The following is a 23,202-nucleotide window of genomic DNA, read 5'->3' on the forward strand; positions in this document are numbered from 1 at the left end:
TCAGACTTCTCTCATAGAGGTGATGCCCAATCGAGGACGGAGCCACTGAGGAGGGAGATGATGTAAGCAACCTTGGTGCGGTCAGTTGGGAAACTGCCAGGTTGTAACTCGAAATATATCTCACACTGATTTAGGAAACCCCGACAGGCTTTTGGGGAACCATCAAACTTGGCAGGTGTCGGTAAATGGAGACAAAGAGCAGAAACAGGAATGGTGGGTGGGGATACCACCAAAGGTACTGCAGTCGGCACACTGGACGCCCCTGAACCACGGAGGGTTACTTGTATTCCATCCAGCCGAGAGGAGAGGTCCTGGAGACAGCGGATCACATGGCCCTGTGCAGTCTCCTGACGTTCAGGGCAGGCTGCAAGTTCTTGCATCGGCCTGGTCGCTTGGACCTGGTCTCCGGCCGGATCCATTTGGGTCAGTGCTTACTGTCACAACTGAGGGCTGGTGCTGACCAGGGGGAGCCTCAGTTGTAGGGGCTGAGGTATATGTGTACCTGGGAGGCAGTACAGGGTTCTTAGACAAGCAGGGAACCTTTAGAACAAATGCCCGAAGGCGTGACCAAGACAACGAAGGAAAGTTCAAAGGTTTATTAAACACAGTTCAGAGGAATACGGATGACTTGGTACAGGTAACAGGAATCACAGTTCAGAGAAATACTTGGGATCGATGGCGGAGCACCGATGGAGACTTGGGATCGATGGCGGAGCACCGATGGAGACTTGGGATCGATGGCGGAGCACCGATGGAGACTTGGGATCGATGGCGGAGCACCGATGGAGACTTGGGATCGATGGCGGAGCACCGATGGAGACTTGGGATCGATGGCGGAGCACCGATGGAGACTTGGGATCGATGGCGGAGCACCGATGGAGACTTGGGATCGATGGCGGAGCACCGATGGAGACTTGGGATCGATGGCGGAGCACCGATGGTGACTTGGGATCGATGGCGGAGCACCGATGGTGACTTGGGATCGATGGCGGAACACCGATGGTGCCTTGGGATCGATGGCGGAACACCGATGGTTACTGGGGATCGATGGCGGAACACCGATGGTTACTGGCAGGGCAGAGCACCGCTGGAAGCTAGAAGCTGGAAGCCGGTCTCAGGTAACTGCCAGTCACAGGGAGCAATGTAGACACTGCAGAGTCAGGCTGTACAGCAGAGAAAGTCCATGGAAGAACTGCACACTGGAATCACTGAAGACAATTGAAGCACTGACATCTTTCCAGCCCCAGGAACAAGATATTTATACCAGCTGGGAAACAGGGATTGGCTGGCTGATTAAGCAGAGTCTAGAGTGCAGCTGCTGGGTAATTAGGTAGAAACCAGAGTGCAGCTGATAGGCTGAAAAGTAACATGTGATGAAAACAAACATGGCTGCGCCCATGTTTGAACTTGGAGGGAAAGACTGTTTGTAACTTGCATGTGAGTTTTAACCATGAAGCTGCCAGAATCACAGTGAAGAGATTTGAGACATTGAGATGCAGCGTGCTGCATGCAGACAGTGCAGATGGAATCCAGGCTTGGAACACTGGGACAGTCTCAGGAGGCATTTGGAAGGTAAATACTGATAAGGAATTACCTGGATCGTGACAGTAGGTAAGTATGGTGTGACGTCAAACCAGGAACGAAACTGACTGAACTGATCGCTATTTGTGAGTAGGTCCGGAGCTACTCAGAAACTGCTAAGAAATTTCTATTCGCAATTCTGCTAATCTTTCGTTCGCAATTCTGCTAAGCTAAGATTCACTCCCAGAGCAGGGACGTGCAGTCCGGGGAGGCAGGGGAGGCAGTGCCTCCCCTGTCATAATGATTAAGATAATACAAAGAAGATGCATATGACACATATTCTGTGTCATATGTATCTTCTTTATATTATTCTTTACATTTCTCCCCTCTCTATGTATTTGGGAGGCACCGATCGTGGTGCCTCCCGTTGTCACTGCGGAAAGTATGGGGAGCGGGGGGCGGGCACGGGCGGGGACTAGCCTTGGGCTGTAAAAGCCCATTGAAAATATATGGGAAAGCGGCACCATTAGTGGTGCCGCTTTCATACAGGGACGTGCTTTCAACCTATGAAAGCACGTCCCTGTCAGTGAGGCCACAGTGATTGGCCAGCGGATCCGTCCCTGGATCCGCTGTCAATCACTGTGTGGGCGACGCGGGGGAGGAGGTGCGGGCAGCTGGATGCGGCGATGGTGCGGGCGGCGGGATGCGGCGGTGGAGCGGGCGGCGGCGGTGCGGGTTGCGGCGGTGATGCGGCGGCGGAAATTACCTTTATTCTGCAGAGTTTGGCAGCGGAGCGGTTCCAGTTTCAAAAATGGCGCCTCAGCGTCATTTTTGAAATTCAAGATGGCCGCCGCGAGCCAATCACGGCTCGCCGCGTCATCGCCCCGCCCCTGCCGGCTGACTTATATAAGTCAGCGCGAGGCGGAGGAGAGTCAGTCCGACGGCGGAGGAGGAGCAGTGAAGAGCTCCTGAAGAATGAAGACGCCGGAAGTCCTGGCTGGGCGGCGGCTATGCAAAAGAGCTTAGCAGCCGCCGCCCACCAGGTGAAGACGCTGGAAGCCCTGGGGGGGTGGCGCCCCCCCAGGTGAAGATGCCGGAAGCCCTGGGAAGGCGGCGGCCACGCAAAAGAGCTTAAAGGCCGCCGCCCCCAGGTGAAGGTCCGGTTTAATAAAGTTTATTTTCAAGATAGTGTGGTGTTTTTATTTTAATATTTTCTTTACAGGTGGACTACAGGTGCCAGCGGGCACTTTATGTCCGGGCATGCTGGCACTTGTGGTTCTCCAAGTGCCAGCAAGCTGGGGCAGGCTTGCTGGGACCTGTAGGCTACCTGTAAAGAACAATATTACTATTCTTTGCAGGTGGACTACAGGTGCCAGCAGGCCCTTTGTGTCCGGGCATGCTGGCACTTGTGGTTCTCCAAGTGCCAGCATGCTGGGGCAGGCTTGCTGGGACCTGTAGGCCACCTGTAAAGAACAATATTAACACAATGAACCCCGCACCCACCGCCACCAGGGGTGCGGGGCATAGCACTGGGCTATCAGCCCAGTGCTGGTTATTGCTCGGGAGGGGGGACCCCATTTTTATTTTTTGGGGTTCCCACTTTCCGAGTAATTCCAACCCTGGGCTGACTGGCTGGGGGGCAGATTAATGTAATGGCAGGGGGACCCCACACTGAGTGTCTCCCCTGCTATGGCATTACTCCCCCTAGCTGGTTCTGCCTAGTGCTGGTTTTACTGCTGTGTCGGGGGACCACACTTTTTTTTTTTTTTTCAGGTGGGGGGGGGGGGAGGGCTTCTTAGCTGCCAGTGCCTCCCCAACCAGTGACCTCACCGCACGTCACTGTCCCAGAGGGCGGCGGCTTAACGTGTGCAATGCTGCTAAAAGCAGCTAGCGAGCGAACAACTCGGAATCACCCCCATAGATACTACAGCTACTTTTTGCAGTGCTGCGATCAGATAGTCGCCGCCTATGGGGGAGTGTATATTAGCTTTGCAAATGTGCGAATGATTTTGCAGCTGAGCGGTACAAAAAAGTTTTGTGCAGTTTCTGAGTAGGTCTGAACTTACTCAGCCGCTGCGATCACTTCAGCCTGTCCGGTCCCGGAATTGACGTCAGACACCCGCCCTGAAAATGCCTGGACACGCCTGTGTTTTTCCAAACACTTCCAGAAAACGGTCAGTTGCCACCCACAAACACCCTCTTCCTGTCAAACATCGCTCAGCAATGATCCGCTTTGTACCCGTACGACGCGCCTGCGCATTGCGGTGCATACGCATGCGCAGTTTTGCCGAGTTTTGACCTGATCGCACCGCAACGAAAAAACCTAGCATGCGATCAGGTTGGAATGACCCCCTTAGTACAGTATTAACAGAGAGGGTGTTTCACTGAAGCTAGGAATGGGGGGTGGCATAGGAACCGTCCAATTGAGTACGATTAGTGTAGTATGCAACGGCAAATTCTCATTTTTTGACATGAGCCAAGGTCCCAATTATCACAATTGTACAGGAGGATCTTTGATCAAGTTCTAAGTAAAAAGAAGATAAATAAATGAAACAACTTTTTCCCCCAAATTGCCTAATTTTCCTGCAATCCGAAAAGTTATGAGATAAGGGGGCTCTGGGGTGTATGTTTTGCTCTGACCCTGGGTGATAGAATCTTACTAGATCCAACCCATCTGACCCAGGGGCTTTGGGCAGGTGAAGGTATTTTATGCCCTTACACCCTGGAAGCCATTGCTCTCCTATCACACGGCGGAATGTTGCAGAACGTTATTTTCCTCCTCTCCGTCTCGTTCTGTATTCTTCTCTTTCCTATGGGGCTTTGTTAGACAAAACAGAAGTTCCCCGGCAGCCTCTGGGGTATAGAGAGGGGAGGAGGGGGGAGCTTAGAATTTTGCTGATAAATGTAAAGAGTAAAGGCTCCCTGACCTGCCCTCTATTCCCCATGATGTTTCTAGTGTCCCCGACGGACTGTGAGCAAAGGATTTAAAGTACGTTTCAAAATTCAATTTTTAACATTATAATTTCCAGGTTCTACAGCTCTAAAGTGTAAAGGGTTATTAAATCCCAGCAGTAACAATTTTATTATATTTACAGCCAACTACTAGATCTCAGAGCCTAGTGCAGATTTGAACAGCCCATCACCATTTTTTATGAATTGGGTCTGGGTTGCGGACAGGGATACGATTGCACCCCGCCACCCCTGCACTGAAGCAATGATGTGTTGCGCCGGTATATTAGCATCCACCTCCCAAAACGAATAGGCCCCTAAATGTAGATAGGGACCCCACTCAGGTATCTCTGGGGATCTTGACGCTTCCCCCGTGCTCCTGTTATTTCGCCAATAATACCTGACTTTCTCTAACGTCCTAAGTGGATGCTGGGGACTCCGTAAGGACCATGGGGAATAGCGGCTCCGCAGGAGACTGGGCACATCTAAAGAAAGCTTTAGGACTATGTGGTGTGCACTGGCTCCTCCCCCTATGACCCTCCTCCAAGCCTCAGTTAGATCTCTGTGCCCGAACGAGAAGGGTGCACACTAGGGGCTCTCCTGAGCTTCTTAGTGAAAGTTTTAGTTTAGGTTTTTTATTTTCAGTGAGACCTGCTGGCAACAGGCTCACTGCATCGAGGGACTAAGGGGAGAAGAAGCGAACTCACCTGCGTGCAGAGTGGATTGGGCTTCTTAGGCTACTGGACATTAGCTCCAGAGGGACGATCACAGGCCCAGCCTGGATGGGTCCCAGAGCCGCGCCGCCGGCCCCCTTACAGAGCCAGAAGGCAGAAGAGGTCCGGAAAATCGTCGGCAGAAGACGTCCTGTCTTCAACAAGGTAGCGCACAGCACTGCAGCTGTGCGCCATTGCTCTCAGCACACTTCACACTCCGGTCACTGAGGGTGCAGGGCGCTGGGGGGGAGCGCCATGAGACGCAATAATAAACACCTTGGATGGCAAAAGAATGCATCACATATAGCTCCTGGGCTATATGGATGCATTTAACCCCTGCCAAAATACATATAAAAACGGGAGATAAGGCCGCCGATAAGGGGGCGGAGCCTATCTCCTCAGCACACTGGCGCCATTTTCCCTCACAGCTCCGTTGGAGGGAAGCTCCCTGTCTCTCCCCTGCAGTCACTACACTACAGAAAGGGTTAAAAAAGAGAGGGGGGGCACTAATTACGCGCAGTATTAAATAAAACAGCAGCTATAAGGGGAAAAACACTTATATAAGGTTATCCCTGTATATATATAGCGCTCTGGTGTGTGCTGGCAAACTCTCCCTCTGTCTCCCCAAAGGGCTAGTGGGGTCCTGTCCTCTATCAGAGCATTCCCTGTGTGTGTGCTGTATGTCGGTACATTTGTGTCGACATGTATGAGGAGAAAAATGATGTGGAGACGGAGCAGATTGCCTGTAATAGTGATGTCACCCCCTAGGGGGTCGACACCTGAGTGGATGAACTGTTGGAAGGAATTACATGACAGTGTCAGCTCTGTATAAAAGACAGTGGTTGACATGAGACAGCCGGCTACTCAGCTTGGGCCTGTCCAGACGTCTCATAGGCCGTCAGGGGCTCTAAAGCGCCCGTTACCTCAGATGGCAGTTATAGACGCCGACACGGATACTGACTCCAGTGTCTACGGTGAAGAGACAAATGTGACTTCCAGTAGGGCCACACGTTACATGATTGAGGCAATGAAAAATGTTTTACACATTTCTGATAATACGAGTACCCAGTGGCGTAAGTTCGTCCCAGTCGCCCGGAGGCATGATAAATGTTGGTGCCCCCCTACATATACACATACACACACATACCATATGTAGCTATCCGGGACTAAGGGTGAACAGTAGCAGCGTGCTCAGGTACCTTTCCCAGTAGTAATATAGATACACATACAAAGTGGATGCACACCAAGTCAGTTATTACAATAAAACAGACACCAGCATACCATTATAGTACACCTACAGTGCTCCCTCACCCGCCAGCAGGTCTCGATGGAGATGCTTTGGCGCAGTGGTGTGCCGATATAATTAGTGTTCACTGTAGGATTTTTTTTACGGCAGGGTGCTGATCACGGGGAGGGATGGGCAAACTTAGGTACATACTATAATGCTTGGTGCTCCCATACCTATGGGCCAAAACATGGACTGTCCGCGCCGAAGGCGCGCTCCAAAAATCTAGCGGCGTTGTTTCATAATAGTGGCAATTCACATTACACCACACGGTAGTGCACCTAATACACATTGCACCAGATAGAACCTCCTATACACTGCGACAGATAGAGCACGTTATACACATTGCGCCAGGTAGAGAGCACTGAGGCACACTGCACCAGGTAGAGAGCACTGAGGCACACTGCACCAGGTAGAGAGCACTGAGGCACACTGCACCAGGTAGAGAGCACTGAGGCACACTGCACCAGGTAGAGAGCACTGAGGCACACTGCACCAGGTAGAGAGCACTGAGGCACACTGCACCAGGTAGAGAGCACTGAGACACACTGCACCAGGTAGAGAGCACTGAGGCACACTGCACCAGGTAGAGAGCACTGAGGCACACTGCACCAGGTAGAGAGCACTGAGGCACACTGCACCAGGTAGAGAGCACTGAGGCACACTGCACCAGGTAGAGAGCACTGAGGCACACTGCACCAGGTAGAGAGCACTGAGGCACACTGCACCAGGTAGAGAGCACTGAGACACACTGCACCAGGTAGAGAGCACTGAGGCACACTGCACCAGGTAGAGAGCACTGAGGCACACTGCACCAGGTAGAGAGCACTGAGGCACACTGCACCAGGTAGAGAGCACTGAGATTGAAGTTTACAGCTGCAAAATACTTACAAGGTTAATTTAGCCCAGGGGGACTCTCATGTGCTTACCGGGTCCGGCGGCGCACGGCTGGGTCTGGCGGCGTGGCGGGGTACGGCAGGCAGAAAACGGCGGGTTGGTAGGGCGCACAAAAACGGGCAGGGTGGGATTCATCTGTCTAAAAAAAGGTGCAGACACCTAGCGTGAACACTAGATATATATATAAAAAAAACACAAACGCCTCATTCACTTAAACACACACACACACACGTCTCTTTCACTTACACACACAAGTCTCTCTTACATACACATGCCTCCCACTTACACACACATACATGCCTCTCACTTACATACACATGTCTCTCACTTACACACACACACATCACTCACACACATGCCTTTTACTTGAATGCACAACTTTCATTAAAAACACACACACACACACCTCACTTAAAAACAAGCACACACAAAACACAGTGCTTCCCCCCAAATACACCTCTCCCCTACCCCCCACACAGTGTCTACCTTTGGCTTTCATCATCAGGCTGACGGAGCAGAGAGCTTCCCTCGGCTGGCTAGAAGAGGAGCTGTGCTCTGGAGCTCCCCCTAGCTGCAGCCAGTGCCATCTCTCCCTACAGGAGGCAGCTTCCGTGTCAGTGACTGCTCCTCCGTCCACAATAGCAGCGCAGTTCTCAGGCTGCGGGAGACAGTGGAGGAGATGCGCCCCCTTGTGGTCAGGAGCCCGGCGGCAGCCGACTCCACTGCCTCCCACAGTTCCGCCCCTGCGAGTACCATCAAAAAGGGGTATTATGTTCGGTGAGGAAAAACTACCTGTAGTTTTCCTGAATCTGAGAAATTAAATGAGGTGTGTGATGATGCGTGGTTTTCCCCCGATAACAACTGATAATTTCTAAAATGTTATTGGCATTATATCCTTTCCCGCCAGAGGTTAGGGTGCGTTGGGAAACACCCCCTAGGGGGGATAAAGCGCTCACACGCTTGTAAGGGCTCTACCCTCTCCTGAGATGGCCGCCCTTAAGGATCCTGCTGATAGAAAGCAGGAGGGTATCCTAAAATGTATTTACACACATACTGGTGTTATACTGCGACCAGCAATCGCCTCAGCCTGGATGTGCAGTGCTGGGTTGGCGTGGTCGGATTCCCTGACTGAAAATATTGATACCCTAGATAGGGACAGTATATTATTGCCTATAGAGCATTTAAAAGATGCATTTCTATATATGCGTGATGCACAGCGGAATATTTGCCGACTGGCATCAAGTCTAAGTGCGTTGTTCATTTCTACCAGTAGAGGGTTATGGACACGTCAGTGGTCAGGTGATGCGTATTCCAAACGGCATTTGGAAGTATTGCCTTATTAAAGGGAGGAGTTATTTGGGGTCGGTCTTTCAGACCTGGTGGCCACGGCAACAGCTGGGAAATCCACGTTTGTACCCCAGGTCGCCTCTCAACATGAGAAGACGCCGTATTATCAGGCGCAGTCTTTTCGTGGACAAGCGGGCAAAAGATTCCTCATTTCTGCCCCGTGACAGAGGGAGAGGAAAAAGGCTGCAGAAATCAGCCAGTTCCCAGGAACAGAAACCCTCTCCCGCCTCTGCCAAGCCCTCAGTATGACGCTGGGGCTTTACAAGCAGAATCAGGCACGGTGGGGGGCCCGTCTCAATGAATTTCAGCGCGCAGTGGGCTCACTCGCAAGTAGACCCCTGGATCCTTCAGGTGATATCTCAGGGGTACAAATTAGAATTCGAGACGTCTCCCCCTCGCCGTTTCCTAAAGTCGGCTTTACCAATGTCTCCTTCTGACAGGGAGACTGTTTTGGAAGCCATTCACAAGCTGTATTCCCAGCAGGTGATAACAAGGTACCCCTCCTGCAACAGGGAACGGGGTATTATTCCACACTGTTGTGGTACCGAAGCCGGACGGCTCGGTGAGACCGATTCTAAATCTAAAATCTTTGAACACTTACATACAGAGGTTCAAATTCAAGATTGAGTCACTCAGAGCAGTGATTGCGAACCTGGAAGAAGGGGACTACATGATGTCTCGGGACATCAAGGATGCTTACCTTCATGTCAAAATTTACCCTTCTCATCAAGGGTACCTCAGGTTTATGGTACAGAACTGTCACTATCAGTTCAGACGCTGCCGTATAGATGGTCCACGGCACCCCGGGTCTTTACCAAGGTAATGGCCGAAATGATGATATTCCTTCGAAGGAAGGGAATTTTAGTTATCCTTTACTTGGACGATTCCCTGATAAGGGTAAGATCCAGGGAACAGTTGGAGGTTGGTGTAGCACTATTTCAGGTAGTGTTGCGGCAGCACGATTGGATTCTCAATATTCCAAAATCGCAGCTGGTTCCGACGACTTGTCTTCTGTTCCTAGGGATGATCCTGGACACAGTCCAGAAAAAGGCTTTTCTCCCGGAGGAGAAAGCCAGGGAGTTATCCGAGCTAGTCAGGAACCTCCTAAAACCGAGCCAAGTCTCAGTGCATCAATGCACAAGGGTTCTGGGTAAAATGGTGTCTTCCTACGAAGCAATCCCATTCGGCAGATTCCACGCAAGAACTTTCCAGTGGGACCTGCTGGACAAATGGTCCGGGTCGCATCTTCAGATGCATCAGCGGATAACCCTGTCACCAAGGACAAGGGTGTCCCTCCTGTGGTGGTTGCAGAGTGCTCATCTTCTAGAGGGCCGCAGATTCGGCATTCAGGACTGGGTCCTGGTGACCACGGATGCCAGCCTGAGGGGCTGGGGAGCAGTCACACAGGGAAGGAATATCCAAGGCTTATGGTCAAGTCTGGAGACATCACTTCACATAAATATCCTGAAGCTAAGGGCCATTTACAATGCTCTAAGCTTAGCAAGACCTCTGCTTCAAGGTCAGCCGGTGTTGATCCAGTCGGACAACATCACGGCAGTCACCCGCGTAAACAGACAGGGTGGCACAAGAAGCAGGAGGGCAATGGCAGAAGCTGCAAGGATTCTTCGCTGGGCGAAAAATCATGTGATAGCACTGTCAGCAGTATTCATTCCGGGAGTGGACAACTGGGAAGCAAACTTCCTCAGCACGACCTCCACCCGGGAGAGTGGGGACTTCACCCAGAAGTCTTCCACATGATTATAAACCGTTGGGAAAAACTCGACAGGTATTGCGCCAGGTCAAGGGACCCTCAGGCAATAGCTGTAGACGTTCTGGTAACACCGTGGGTGTACCAGTCAGTGTATGTGTTCCCTCCTCTGCCTCTCATACCCAAGGTACTGAGATTGATAAGATGGAGAGGAGTAAGCACTATATTCGTGGCTCCGGATTGGCTAAGAAGGACTTGGTAACCGGAACTTCAAGAGATGCTCACGGAGGATCCGTGGCCTCTACCTCTAAGAAGGGGCCTGCTCCAGCAGGGACCCTGTCTGTTCCAAGACTTACCGCGGCTGCGTTTGACGGCATGGCGGTTGAACGCCGGATCCTGAAAAGGCATTCCGGATGAAGTCATCCCTATCCTGATTAAAGCCAGGAAGGATGTAACCGCAAAACATTATCACCGCATTTGGCGAAAATATGTTGCGGGGTGCGAGGCCAGTAAGGCCCGACGGAGGAAATTCAACTGGGTCGTTTCCTACATTTCCTGCAAACAGGAGTGTCTATGGGCCTGAAATTGGGGTCCATTAAGGTTCAAATTTCGGCCCTGTCAATTTTCTTCCAAAAAGAACTAGCTTCAGTTCCTGAAATTCAGATGTTTGTAAAAGGGGTACTGCATATACAGCCTCCTTTTGTGCCTTCAGTGGCACTTTGGGATCTCAATGTAGTTTTTGGGTTCCAAAAGTCACATGGGTTTGAACCACTTAAATCTGTGGAGTTAAAATATCTCACATGGAATGTGGTCATGCTGTTGGCCCTGGCCTGGGCCAGGCGCGTGTCAGAATTGGCGGCTTTATCCTGTAAAAGCCCTTATCTGATTTTCCATTCGGACAGGGCGGAATTGAGGACTCGTCCTCAGTTTCTCCCTAAGGTGGTTTCAGCGCTTCACCTGAACCAACCTATTGTGGTGCCTGCGGCTACTAGGGACTTGGAGGACTCCAAGTTGCTAGACGCTGTCAGGGCCCTGAAAATATATGTTTCCAGGACGGCTGCAGTCAGGAAAACTGACTCGCTGTTTATCCTGTATGCACCCAACAAGCTGGGTGCTCCTGCTTCTAAGCAGACTATTGCTCGTTGGATTTGTAGTACAATTCAGCTTGCACTTTCGGTGGCAGGCCTGCCACAGCCAAAAATCTGTAAATGCCCACTCCACAAGGAAGGTGGGCTCATCTTGGGCGGCTGCCCGAGGGGTCTCGGCTCTACAACTTTGCCGAGCAGCTACTTGGTCAGGGGCAAATACGTTTGTAAAAATTCTACAAAATTGATACCCTGGCTGAGGAGGACCTGGAGTTCTCTCATTTGGTGCTGCAGAGTCATCCGCACTCTCCCGCCCGTTTGGGAGCTTTGGTATAATCCCCATGGTCCTTACGGAGTCCCCAGCATCCACTTAGGACGTTAGAGAAAATAAGAATTTACTTACCGATAATTCTATTTCTCGTAGTCCGTAGTGGATGCTGGGCGCCCATCCCAAGTGCGGATTGTCTGCAATACTGGTACATAGTTATTGTTACCAAAAAATCGGGTTATTGCTGTAGTGAGCCATCTTTTCTAGAGGCTCCTCTGTTATCATGCTGTTAACTGGGTTCAGATCACAAGTTGTACGGTGTGATGGGTGTGGCTGGTATGAGTCTTACCCGGGATTCAAAATCCTTCCTTATTGTGTACGCTCGTCCGGGCACAGTATCCTAACTGAGGCTTGGAGGAGGGTCATAGGGGGAGGAGCCAGTGCACACCACATAGTCCTAAAGCTTTCTTTAGATGTGCCCAGTCTCCTGCGGAGCCGCTATTCCCCATGGTCCTTACGGAGTCCCCAGCATCCACTACGGACTACGAGAAATAGAATTATCGGTAAGTAAATTCTTATTTTTATTAATGTAGGGTGTCCAGGTGATTCCCGAGCTCAGTCTCATTTATAAGTCGCCGTCTGTCTGTATTCGCTGTACTCAATATCAGGACACAACTAATGTATCCACTGTTCTGGATGATTGCCCGCACCAGGCAGCGCTGGCCGAGCGGTTCTCTGTATGCTTATTAGTGAGATTCTGTCTGACATTGTGCTGACATTGCGCTGTAAGAAGAGGCCGCAATCAGGACAAACGACTTTATAGATTGTAACGAGGCCGCTGTCACAGTATTCCACTAACACACAATGTACACGTACAGGAAACAACGTCTTCTTAAAGAACGTCTGTCACTCACACACTCGTTTCATTTTCTAGAAAGTAGTTATTCTGGAACTGCGCCTCTGAGGGACGCACATCCGTTAATTAGATGAGTCCCAGGCGTTCCGGACGCCAGGAATTATTCCATCTGCATCTATAAATACTCAGCGGTATCTTCTGTGAGATATGCGATGATATGAGGGAAAACGTGGGATCATGGAAGAATTTTACACTTTCATAAAAAAAAAAAAAAAAAATTCCTTTTTCGTTACGTGTGCTGATCTCTATGAATATGATGCTGTAAAAATGCATCTACACGGTGATGAATTCTGCTTTGTGACACTGTTATGTGTACGGGAAGCACAATGAGTAGCGCAACAACATGGAGGCAAATGGTGGGTGGGGCAAAATTGGGTGAGAATGATGTTATTTGCAGGTTAGGCAAAGGACGGAGCATCGTGTGGCACGAAGTTGCAAATATATACACTATATTTTCTTGTACAAAATATATAAAGAGTTTTGTGTGTTTTGGGGGTGATTCAGATCTGATCGTATCTGTGCTAAATTTGGCACATCTACGATCAGTTTCTCTGACAAGCGGGGGGACGCCCAGCACAGGGCTAGTCCGCCCCGCATGTCAGGCCCTACCCCTCCTCCCCCCTCCCACGCACAGGTACAAAAGCATAGCACGGCGGCGATGCTTTAGCACCTGGCGAGTAGCTCCCTACCTCAGCTCCTGCGCACTGGCAGAGAGCTACCTGCCACATTCCGGGTCGCAACAGCTGTGTATGACATCATGCAGCCTCCGCGGCCCGCCCCCCCAACGGTCCGGACACGCCTCCATTGTCCGGACCACTCCCCACCAACAGCGTTCTAACTGTCAATCAGAGGCAATCGCAGCCAGTGAGATGCTGATAGCTGGGCTCCCGGGGTGCGCACGTGGCCACTGCACGTGCGCATTCCACAAAGTAATTCAGACTGCGATCGCTGCCGCTGAAGTGATCCAGTCTGAATTACCTTATGAATTACCCCCCTTGTGCTGTGCTCTCAGGACAGCGGAGGGGCACTAAAACCTTGACCAGATCTTTATAGATCTTTTGGGGGTTCTGGTAATCAGTAGTGGTCCTGTGCTGTCATTGGTTAGGCCTTTGCACCTTCTAGGAGACATACAGTACAGAGGCTGATTGAGAATTGCATACATGTTGGCTGTCCGGACGAAACATGAGATTTTCCCCCAGCGCATGCTCCGTTGCTGAGTGTATGCAATTCCGAGCAACTATGGCTAATTCAAGGTCGTACAGTATGTATCTCTCTGCTTGCAGCTTAGTGATTGCAACTAGGCGTTAAGAAGAGTGTCCTGAGGGTACGTCCTATGCCGAATTGCAGGGTGTTCAGACATAAGCGTGTGCAGAGATCCATCTGATGTCACACAGATCCTATGCCCCGAAATGAATGAGGCTCAGCCAAGTATTTTGGGAGGAATAATGTAAAATGTAAAACTATTAAGCAAGGTACATGTATAGAAAATTGTGTAGTCTCAGACTAGCGGTCCTGAACCTTCTCCCCCAAATGGGACAAAGGGTGAAGAATATGGGGAAGCTCAATGCAATGCTGAACCACAGGGAATGATGCAAGATAATGAGGTATAAACACTTTCCTTATACGGTGGCTCTTGTGCTGGTCAGACGGGGGGTCCACTGTGTGCTACCTGTAGGTAAAGGTATAGTAGCACATGCTACAGAGTGTTGACGCAACCCGTAAGTAATCGGCAGGAAAAGGAGAAAAGACAAACTGAATGGGGCATTTGTGTTCTCTTTTAACGTGGAAATGTCTGTGCCAATAATGTTTAAAACTTAAATTTTAATTGAATGTAAATTTACCTACTGTAATACAAATACAGTCACAAATATATGGTATCCGTTCACATGGTCGACCATGTTATGGTCGACAGTCATTAGGTCGACCACTATTGGTCGACATTGACATGGTCGACATGGACATGCACTATTATAAAATGTAAAGTTAAATATCCAAAAGATCAATAAAAAGGTAAAAACATAGAGATAAATTCCTATAGAAGAATAATTTACTAGCTAGAGCAGAGATTTTCAACCTTTTACAACTCGCGGCACACTGAACAAGATTTAAGTATTGCCAAGGCACACTCAGATATAATAGTGATGCACGGTGCAGTTGCGTGTCCTAGGATGTCATGTCGCAGCTTCTCGATAGGTAACGCCTGAGCCACATCTGAGAAAGCCAGAAGAGTCCAACACTGCCCGGGCCCAAAATTAGAACTGGCTCTGCAACCACTAAACCCACCAGTATTGATCGTTCCAGGGCCTCAGTAGCTGCAAAACACTGACGGGCCTGGCTCTGCTTCTATGACGGCACACCTGGAGACTGCTCAGGCAGTGGTTGAAAAACACTGAGCTAGAGAATGTTAGTCAAAAGAAAAGTGCAAGTTCAATAAAACAGAGAAATTAACAAAACTTGGCACAAGTGTCCCAATAGCTAGGCAAAAATATTTGACGTAAGTGATGGGAAAAATAAGGAAGAAGTAAAGGGGGGGATCACACAGATTGAAACAAGGTCCACGGTTTCTCGATTTCATGCAGAAAAACGTTAACACGGAAGTAGTCTAAAAATCTAAGCCATGCAGAAATAGGTGTCCATGGGTTATAAATGAGAAAAACACACCAGTCTCCTGCAGAGTAATTATCCACAAAGTTGGGAGTAATATGAAGTATATGGTGGTTGGGAGAAATGAGGGGGCTTCTGCTTTGCTGTGTATGCTGTACAGCAGTGAACACAGAATGAGTGTACCCCACCAGAGTCCTAGTCCTATGGAAGAAAGTAAAGTGGTATATTTTGGTCACCAAGCCTCGCCCATGGCGAAACGCATGTCTGTCCCTTATCTTGATGTCCCACTCATCCGCAGCCCCTCAATCTCCTGAACTAATCTTCCTAACAAACACTCACTTCTCTACTTTCGTGTACTCTCATGGAGGCTTTAACTCCCAGTTCAGTCCTGCACTCTAGTATAGTACAGGACTCAGTCTGTAGTGACTGCATCCACAGAAGATACCACTTTACTTTCTTCATGAGTAGGATTATGCTTTGCTGTAAGGCGTAAAGAACACTTTTCTTGTCTAAACCTATAATTTGCTCCCACAGCAAGTACAACATCTTTGTGGAAGACATCATGGTGCGGGACGTGCGTTATATATCATCCCACTGCACTTATAAAGACCTCCTTGGTGTCCTGAGGAGCTGCACACATAAGTGTCTGCCCCTAGTGGAGTCAGCAGGTAAGACAGCTAAATAACCACAGCTCAATTTCTGATGTTTGTCAACTTAATTCTGTCGTTTTTATGTTATATTATATAAATATACTGTAGCCTAATAATCTACATTGAGCAGCCAAACTATTAGGTGCACCTGCATTTCCCATATAGGAGAACATTTAAGGCTGAATGCAAGTCCATTGTTTTGAGGTACAATTAGAGGTGGATCCAGGTGCATCTATTGTCTGTCAGAATAGGACCATATTAACATTGAGGCAGATGGGACAAAGTTCCAGGCCTTCACTTCAAAATAGGCCCATCTTCATGACAGTATGCTGATGACCTGCTATGTAACAGGCCCATAGGTGTGCGCAGGGCCCTCTTCAGTAGTCTTTGTGGCTAAGTCATACCCACACTACACTGGTCACATCTTCTCCGCTCTTGGACCATAATCCGTCCCTGTGTCAGGATGCTGGACCCCTTGAACACAGATTCTCATCAACAGCTTGGATCTGTGCAGTGTTAAGAAAACTGAATTCAATAATTGAAAAAAAAAGAATGCACTTCCCTCCACAAAAGTTAGCCAAACACCCATGGTCATAGTTTAGGCTGGTTACCATTAATGCAAGCATGGGGTCCCCTGCCAAAGCCACAACTGGTTTGAGGCTATGATAGTCTGGACTGATGACACGGTAACAGGGAAACCCTGAATGTGGGGTCCCCTGTAATAAGGAGACACAGCCCAACCTGCTCAGCACTAGTTAGGGTAATAATGTTACTTAAAGTAAAAAGATAGCATTTGTATGTGTTGTACTACTGGTCCCAGCAAGCCGTAGCAGCCATAAAGTGCTTGGGTATTGAGCAGTTCCCCATAGAAGAATATACAATTACACATGAATAATTTAACTCTGATGGGTCTTTGTTGTCCATCCAGTTCTGCCTCCTATGTGATGTTCCTTTCTTGCAGAGTGCATGGTTCTTCTGGGGTCAGTTGAGCGAACAGAAATTATGGCTTTACTGGACAGAATCCTGAGTAAAGAGAGACGACTGCGTATGGCTTCGCCCCCGTACAAAGGTCAGAGGTCGGCCGTGTCTGGGGATAAACGGGACTCATTCCGATATGTCGATGAAGAAGAGACAGGTGGCGAGGAAGAAGAGAAGAAAGAGGTGAGAGGCCAAGATTACATAGCATGCATGGGTATGCAAAGGATATACCCGAGTTGGGCTGTAACCCACCTGTGGACAATTAGTTCATTGGAACAGTCACAGGACTAGGCCAACCTGCAGATAATCAGAGTGTTAGAATGTACCCTCCATTGTCTCTCACATCTCCAACTGCGTGTCTGCCATCTTCTACGGAATGTCCCAGTGCCTCCTGAAACCTAACATGGCAAAGACAGAACATATAGCCCCCCTCCACCTCTCCCCTTCTCTCTCTGTTAATGGCATCACCTCCTCTTCTATGCCCTGAGTCTGCTGCCTATAAATCATCCTGGACTCTGGTCTTTCCCGCTTAGACTACTGTAACCTTCTCCTCTCTAGCCTTCGTCTTTCTCGCCTCTCCAACCTCCAATCTATTCATAACACTTTTTTGGTAGACCATTTTTATAACTTGTCACTATTCTCTTCCAACCATCCACCATGTGTCATTCCCAATTCTCCTTCCAACTGTTTATTCCTTCCTCTTAGTATGAATGCTTATGGGCAAGGTCTTCCGCCCTCTTGTTCTTCCCTAGCACACTCCATGTCACCACTGCTCTGCTTCCTTTTCTACCCTTCTCCTTCAGTAACTCTGACTCTGCTAATTATAATAACAATTAGACTGACATGCATCCAGTGGTTGTCAGAGCACAAGGACATTCACAGCATTAAAATCAAGATGTGGCCAATCAGAGCATTAGAATGCTGTCATGGCTAGACCAATCTGTAACCAATCAGAGCATTAGAATGCTGTCATGTATAGACCAATCTGTATCCAATCAGAGTATTAGAATGCTGTCATGGATAGACCAATCTGTAACCAATCAGAGCATTAGAATGCTGTCATGGATAGACCAATCTGTAACCAATCAGAGCATTAGAATGCTGTCATGGATAGACCAATCTTTAACCAGAGCATTAAAATGCTGTCATAGCTAGCACAATCTGTAACCAATCAGAGCATTAGAATGCTGTCATGGCTAGACCAATCTGTTTCCAATCAGAGCATTAGAATGTTCTCCTGGCTAGACCATTCTGTAACCAATCAGAGTATTAGAATGCTGTCATTGCTAGACCAATCTGTAGCCAATTAGAGCATTAGAATGTTCTCCTGGCTAGACCAATCTGTAACCAATCAGAGTATTAGAATGCTGTTATTACTAGACCAATCTGTAACCATAGCATTAGAATGCTGTCATGGATAGACCAATCTGTAACCAATCAGAGCATCAGAATGTTCTCCTGGCTAGACCAATCTGTAACCAATCAGAGCATTAGAATGCTGTCATTGCTAGACCAATCTGTAACAAATCAGAGCATTAGAATGCTGTCATTGCTAGACCAATCTGTAGCCAATTAGAGCATTAGAATGTTCTCCTGGCTAGACCAATCTGTAACCAATCAGAGTATTAGAATGCTGTCATTGCTAGACCAATCTGTAACCAATCAGAGCATTAGAATGCTGTCATGGATAGACCAATCTGTAACCAATCAGAGCATTAGAATGTTCTCCTGGCTAGACCAATCTGTAACCAATCAGAGTATTAGAATGCTGTCATTGCTAGACCAATCTGTAACAAATCAGAGCATTAGAATGTTGTCATGGCTAGACCATCTGTAGCCAATCAGAGCATTAGCATCCCCTCGTTGCCCCTGGAATCAAATACAAAATATACAGTACAGGCGAATCATGCCTTCATTGGAAGTCCGTACATCCGGCATCTTGTCAGATGAAGCATGAAGGGGAAGGGAATGTCTGCTCTTATTCCGATCTTCCCTTTCAGCTTTCTGATTATGTGAAGTGTTCCGAGTATTTCTATTACACGCAGAGCGATGTGTATACACCGGCACTCCGAGTCACACTGGCAGTGTCATTACTGGCGCATAACTTACGTTTAAATCCCCCCATCTGTATACAGCAGTGCCATTCTGTTACCTAGGGGACTGGAAGCCAGTCGCTGGTCTCTAGGAAGCTCTGAGCTTTTGTGCACTGTAACATATCACTAATATTATGTACTGTATAGTAACAATACAGATTGTGATGTTTGGAGTTGGACAGACATAGCTTATGAAGGATGAGAAGGTCAAATACTGTATCAGTGTATCAGTGAGACACAGGAACAATATATGGTTATTCTCAGTACAGCAGGGTGACAGAGGGGACAGCAGCGCAGATTTTAGATCCATATGAAGGCAGATGAGGACAGGCAGGGCAGGGCGCAGTATAACTACAGCAATGACAATGTACCCAGACAGACCGATTCACTGTGTGACTCTTTACTGCAGGTTGAGGAATGTAACGGCCCCATCACCCCAAATAATGCAGCGGAGGCCTGCACGCCCGCACCACAGACAGGTATTTATTTGTACAATTACATTTATTTATGTAGAAGCAGCAGGAACACGCTGTAATAAAGCTGCAATAAGCAGACGACGGAATCTGATGCTGCAGAACACTGGCTTCTAGTGATAATAATGATGAGCGTTACCGCTTAGAATCTGGGAAAACAGGAATTTGCAAATGCAGCTACAAACTCCTTCCCTGGTGTACGGCCAAATGTGTAAGACGAGAGATGCCCTGTACCGCTGCCGCTTCTAAGGGAGAGGCACCGGCTGGTGATCTGCCTGAACCCCGCTCCGCTTCATGCCCCCTCCCCAGCCACTGTAACAGTGAGTACGGCTGTACTATCATTTGCTCAATAAACCACACTGCCTGGTTCAGCTAAACTGGACTTATCCTTAGGGCATTCACATTTTCCGCTGGTGTGTGGAACGTCCTTATATGCCACCATCGCCAATACACACGCACATAACACGCCCACTGAACGGACTATTTTTGCGGGCACTGTCAACGCCCCGAAATACCCATCACTTTTTCAGCAGCTTTCTCAAACCGTCTGACCCGATTGCAACAGTGCCTCTGTGCCTACCTTTCATGCATGCGCAGTTCCAAATAATTGCTCATCGACGTGAACATCGGTGCTGCTTGCAAATGAAGTATGGCTCTGAATCAGGCTGTAAGCTCCATATTGCATATTGGTCCCTGTCATATTGCAGTAGGAGAACGGGACTACCGTAGCTGTATGAAACTGCCGCACCACGTGTAACGCCGCAATGGCTGGTAACTGCTTCTTCCTGGCGCAGCTCTCTTATACCACTTCCATTAATAAGTGTAGTCACGGTTTGTACAATTAGGCAGGTGCCCAAAGATTGCGCTATGTAATGACAGTGACATATGGCCATTATGCTATGTAGAATCATGAGCCTGCCCCCCCGTCACACTGGAGAGACTGGACAATGCAGTGATGTTGTCTCTATGTGAAGGGGTACTACCCCCACCACACTCCCGTCCCACAGGGGGCTTCTGGTGGGGTGTTGTCGAGTGACAATTTTGCTGAGCAATCAGCACTGCTAAAAGTTGCGTGCCAGAATGTTAAGCTGGGTACATACTGGTCAATATATCATGTGCGCATCGGTGTGTGTGTGTGAGACATATCGGCTGATGGCGGTGGATCAGCCGGATGGGCGATCCACAGGGTCAGATTAACAATGGGGCGGATGGAGCTGCAGCTCCAGTCCTCCAAATAAATATAGGCCCATCATCAGCATGTTAATGACCAACTGCCTGGTTCACCACAGAGTCAGCCATAAATCATAAGTATTGAAATTGTATTTTCTCACAAAGTGAGAGTAATCTAATAGTGTAATGCCCCCTACACACTCGGCGATCCACCGCCAAGCTGCCCAACGGCGGAGACAGGCGACACGGTAGCGGAGGGGGTAGGTGACTGGAGGAGTGAAGTTACTTCACTCCCCCGTCACCCGGCTCCACAGCACTTCATGCTAATATGGACGAGATTGTCCATATTGGCCTGCATGCATAAGCGACCCGTCACCAATGATGAATGAGCGCAGGGCCGTGCATTGTTCATCGTTGGTGCCTACACACTGAACAGTATTAACGAGTTCTCATTCATTAATGAACGAGAACGTTCATATCGATCACTGTTATCGGCCCAATGTGTAGGGCCCTTAAGTCAGTGGTTCCCAAAGTTTTTTTAACCACTGCACCCTAGAGTATCAGAATGTTTGTCATGACACCCCTAGGTCAAAAGTCTCTTATTGAGAAATTTACAAAGAAATATTAAATTAAGTAAATTGTGATTATATGTCACAAATAGTATATCCTAGGCCAAGTTCCCTTAATTTGATGATCAGTCTACTGTGAGGCAATGTATCGAAGGCTTTTGCAAAATCTAAATAGACCACATCCACTGCTTTTCCCTGGTCAAGATTCTCGCTCACTTCCTCATAGACACTAATTAAGTTTGTTTGACATGATCTGTCCCTTACAAACCAATGCTGACTTTTACTAATAATCTTATTAACTTGCAGAAAATCCTCTATGATATCCCTCAAAATACCTTCCAATATTTTACCCACTATAGAGGTTAAACTAACTGGTCTATAGTTACCAGGATTATTTTTAGTTCCCTTTTTAAATAAAGGCACTACCTCAGCTACGCGCCAATCCTTTGGTACCATGCCTGATGTAATTGAACTATGGAAAATCAAGTATAGGTGTTTTGCTAGCTGCGACCTAAGCTCCATAATAACCCTCGGATGAAAACCAACTGAGCCTGGTGATTTATTCATCTTTATGTTGCTTAGTCTCTCCAGGACTACTTCCTCACTTAAACAAGCATCAAGCCAAGAGTCATTACCTTCACTATTGTTATGCACTACTCTCACCGTCTGATCCTCCCTGGTGAATACTGAGGAAAAGAAATTGTTCAGTATTTCAACTTTTATTTTATCATCATTTATCAAAGCTCCAGATTCATCTTTAAATGTTCCTATGTTCTCCTTCTTTAACCTTTTACTGTTTATGTATTTATAAAACTTTTTAGGACTGGTTTTACTCTCTTTAGCGATTTGCTTTTCGTTTACAATTTTAGCTGCTCTTATTACTTTTTTGCATTTTTTATTGCATTCCTTATAATACTGGAGTGACTCCTCCCCTCCATTAGATTTAAATGTTTTGAAAGCACGCCTCTTATTAGCCATTGCTTCCTTGACCTCTTTATTAAGCCACATTGGCTTGTGTTTAGTACTCCTGCGTTTACTGCCCATGGGAATGATATAATGGTGTTGTATGGTGCCAGTTTGGTAGCAAAAGGGAGCGCTATTTCACTCATTCTGCCAGATTTCCCCAAAGAAAGCAAAAAATGATTAATGATATTTATTATGTATTATTATTCTAAGTATCTACTGTATTTATGTATTTCATTCTCATCAGATGTATTTATTGTAAATGTCTCATTTCAGCCAGTTGTTGTCAGAGGTTTCGGTCTTCTTTTTCAAGAATATTCCGTCCTAAGGAAGACACACCCAAAGACCCCCCACAGGTGTGCCGAGTCAGTAAATCAAACAATTAGGTGCGCTTAATAGATAGATGCTATACCTGGGTGATTAGCAGCAGCTGACGCCGCAGGGGAATTCTGTTGGTCCCCTCAGATATAAAACATGAGAAAGAAAAATGGTGTCTGCGTTTGTAACCACACATCAAAATATGACCAAAGACAGTATAAACGTAAAAATATATCCCAAAAAAATATTATAAATAATATTTATTAACACATTAGAATATGATTAAAAGAAATAGGCATTAAATAATGACTGCAGTCATGTAGCGTTTTTTTTTATTTTTACAAGATGTGAATTGTATCAATTGCTTTAGGATAGATAAATGAACACAATCAGAGCCATGTTAATATACAGGCACACTAGGCAGCTGCCCAGAGCCCCACGATTCTAGGGGCCTCCCAGTAGGGGTCCTGAATACAATGTATCATAAAGTTGCTGTTCTAAAGATACACATGAAATCACAAAGCCATGAAACTGTGTATACTGTCAAATAATGAAATACTGTCCCAACCATTTAGTCGTGTGTGCTTAAGAATAGCTATCCTTAAAACCTGTCTGGTTGCTGTGCCTTAAGGCTCAAGGTTGGGCAACACTGCTATAAGGTGAAGTGGATGTGGTATTGAAGATCTACAGTGTTT

The 23,202-nt window shown here is 47.8% G+C and overlaps 1 protein-coding gene and 1 long non-coding RNA gene across 4 annotated transcripts in view; one reads left to right on the forward strand and one right to left on the reverse strand.

The window, feature by feature from the left end:
* LOC135056906 (uncharacterized) overlaps nucleotides 1-7,952 on the reverse strand; it is a 63,837-nt gene extending 55,885 nt beyond the window's left edge. For both annotated transcript variants that reach the window (XR_010244096.1, XR_010244097.1), the window contains exons 1-2: nucleotides 7,852-7,952; nucleotides 7,398-7,504 (exon numbers count right to left, since the gene is read on the reverse strand). This is a non-coding gene — a long non-coding RNA (uncharacterized LOC135056906). The remainder of the gene's footprint in view (nucleotides 1-7,397; nucleotides 7,505-7,851) is intronic.
* The window catches only part of CLCN1 (chloride voltage-gated channel 1), a 292,883-nt gene that overhangs the window by 250,716 nt on the left and 18,965 nt on the right, over nucleotides 1-23,202 (forward strand). For both annotated transcript variants that reach the window (XM_063962669.1, XM_063962668.1), the window contains exons 16-19: nucleotides 15,828-15,961; nucleotides 16,905-17,104; nucleotides 19,424-19,493; nucleotides 22,466-22,545. In XM_063962669.1, the coding sequence (XP_063818739.1) occupies nucleotides 15,828-15,961; nucleotides 16,905-17,104; nucleotides 19,424-19,493; nucleotides 22,466-22,545 (484 nt within the window). The remainder of the gene's footprint in view (nucleotides 1-15,827; nucleotides 15,962-16,904; nucleotides 17,105-19,423; nucleotides 19,494-22,465; nucleotides 22,546-23,202) is intronic.

This window comes from Pseudophryne corroboree, chromosome 3, assembly GCF_028390025.1.
Source record: "Pseudophryne corroboree isolate aPseCor3 chromosome 3, aPseCor3.hap2, whole genome shotgun sequence".
NCBI lineage: Eukaryota > Metazoa > Chordata > Amphibia > Anura > Myobatrachidae > Pseudophryne > Pseudophryne corroboree.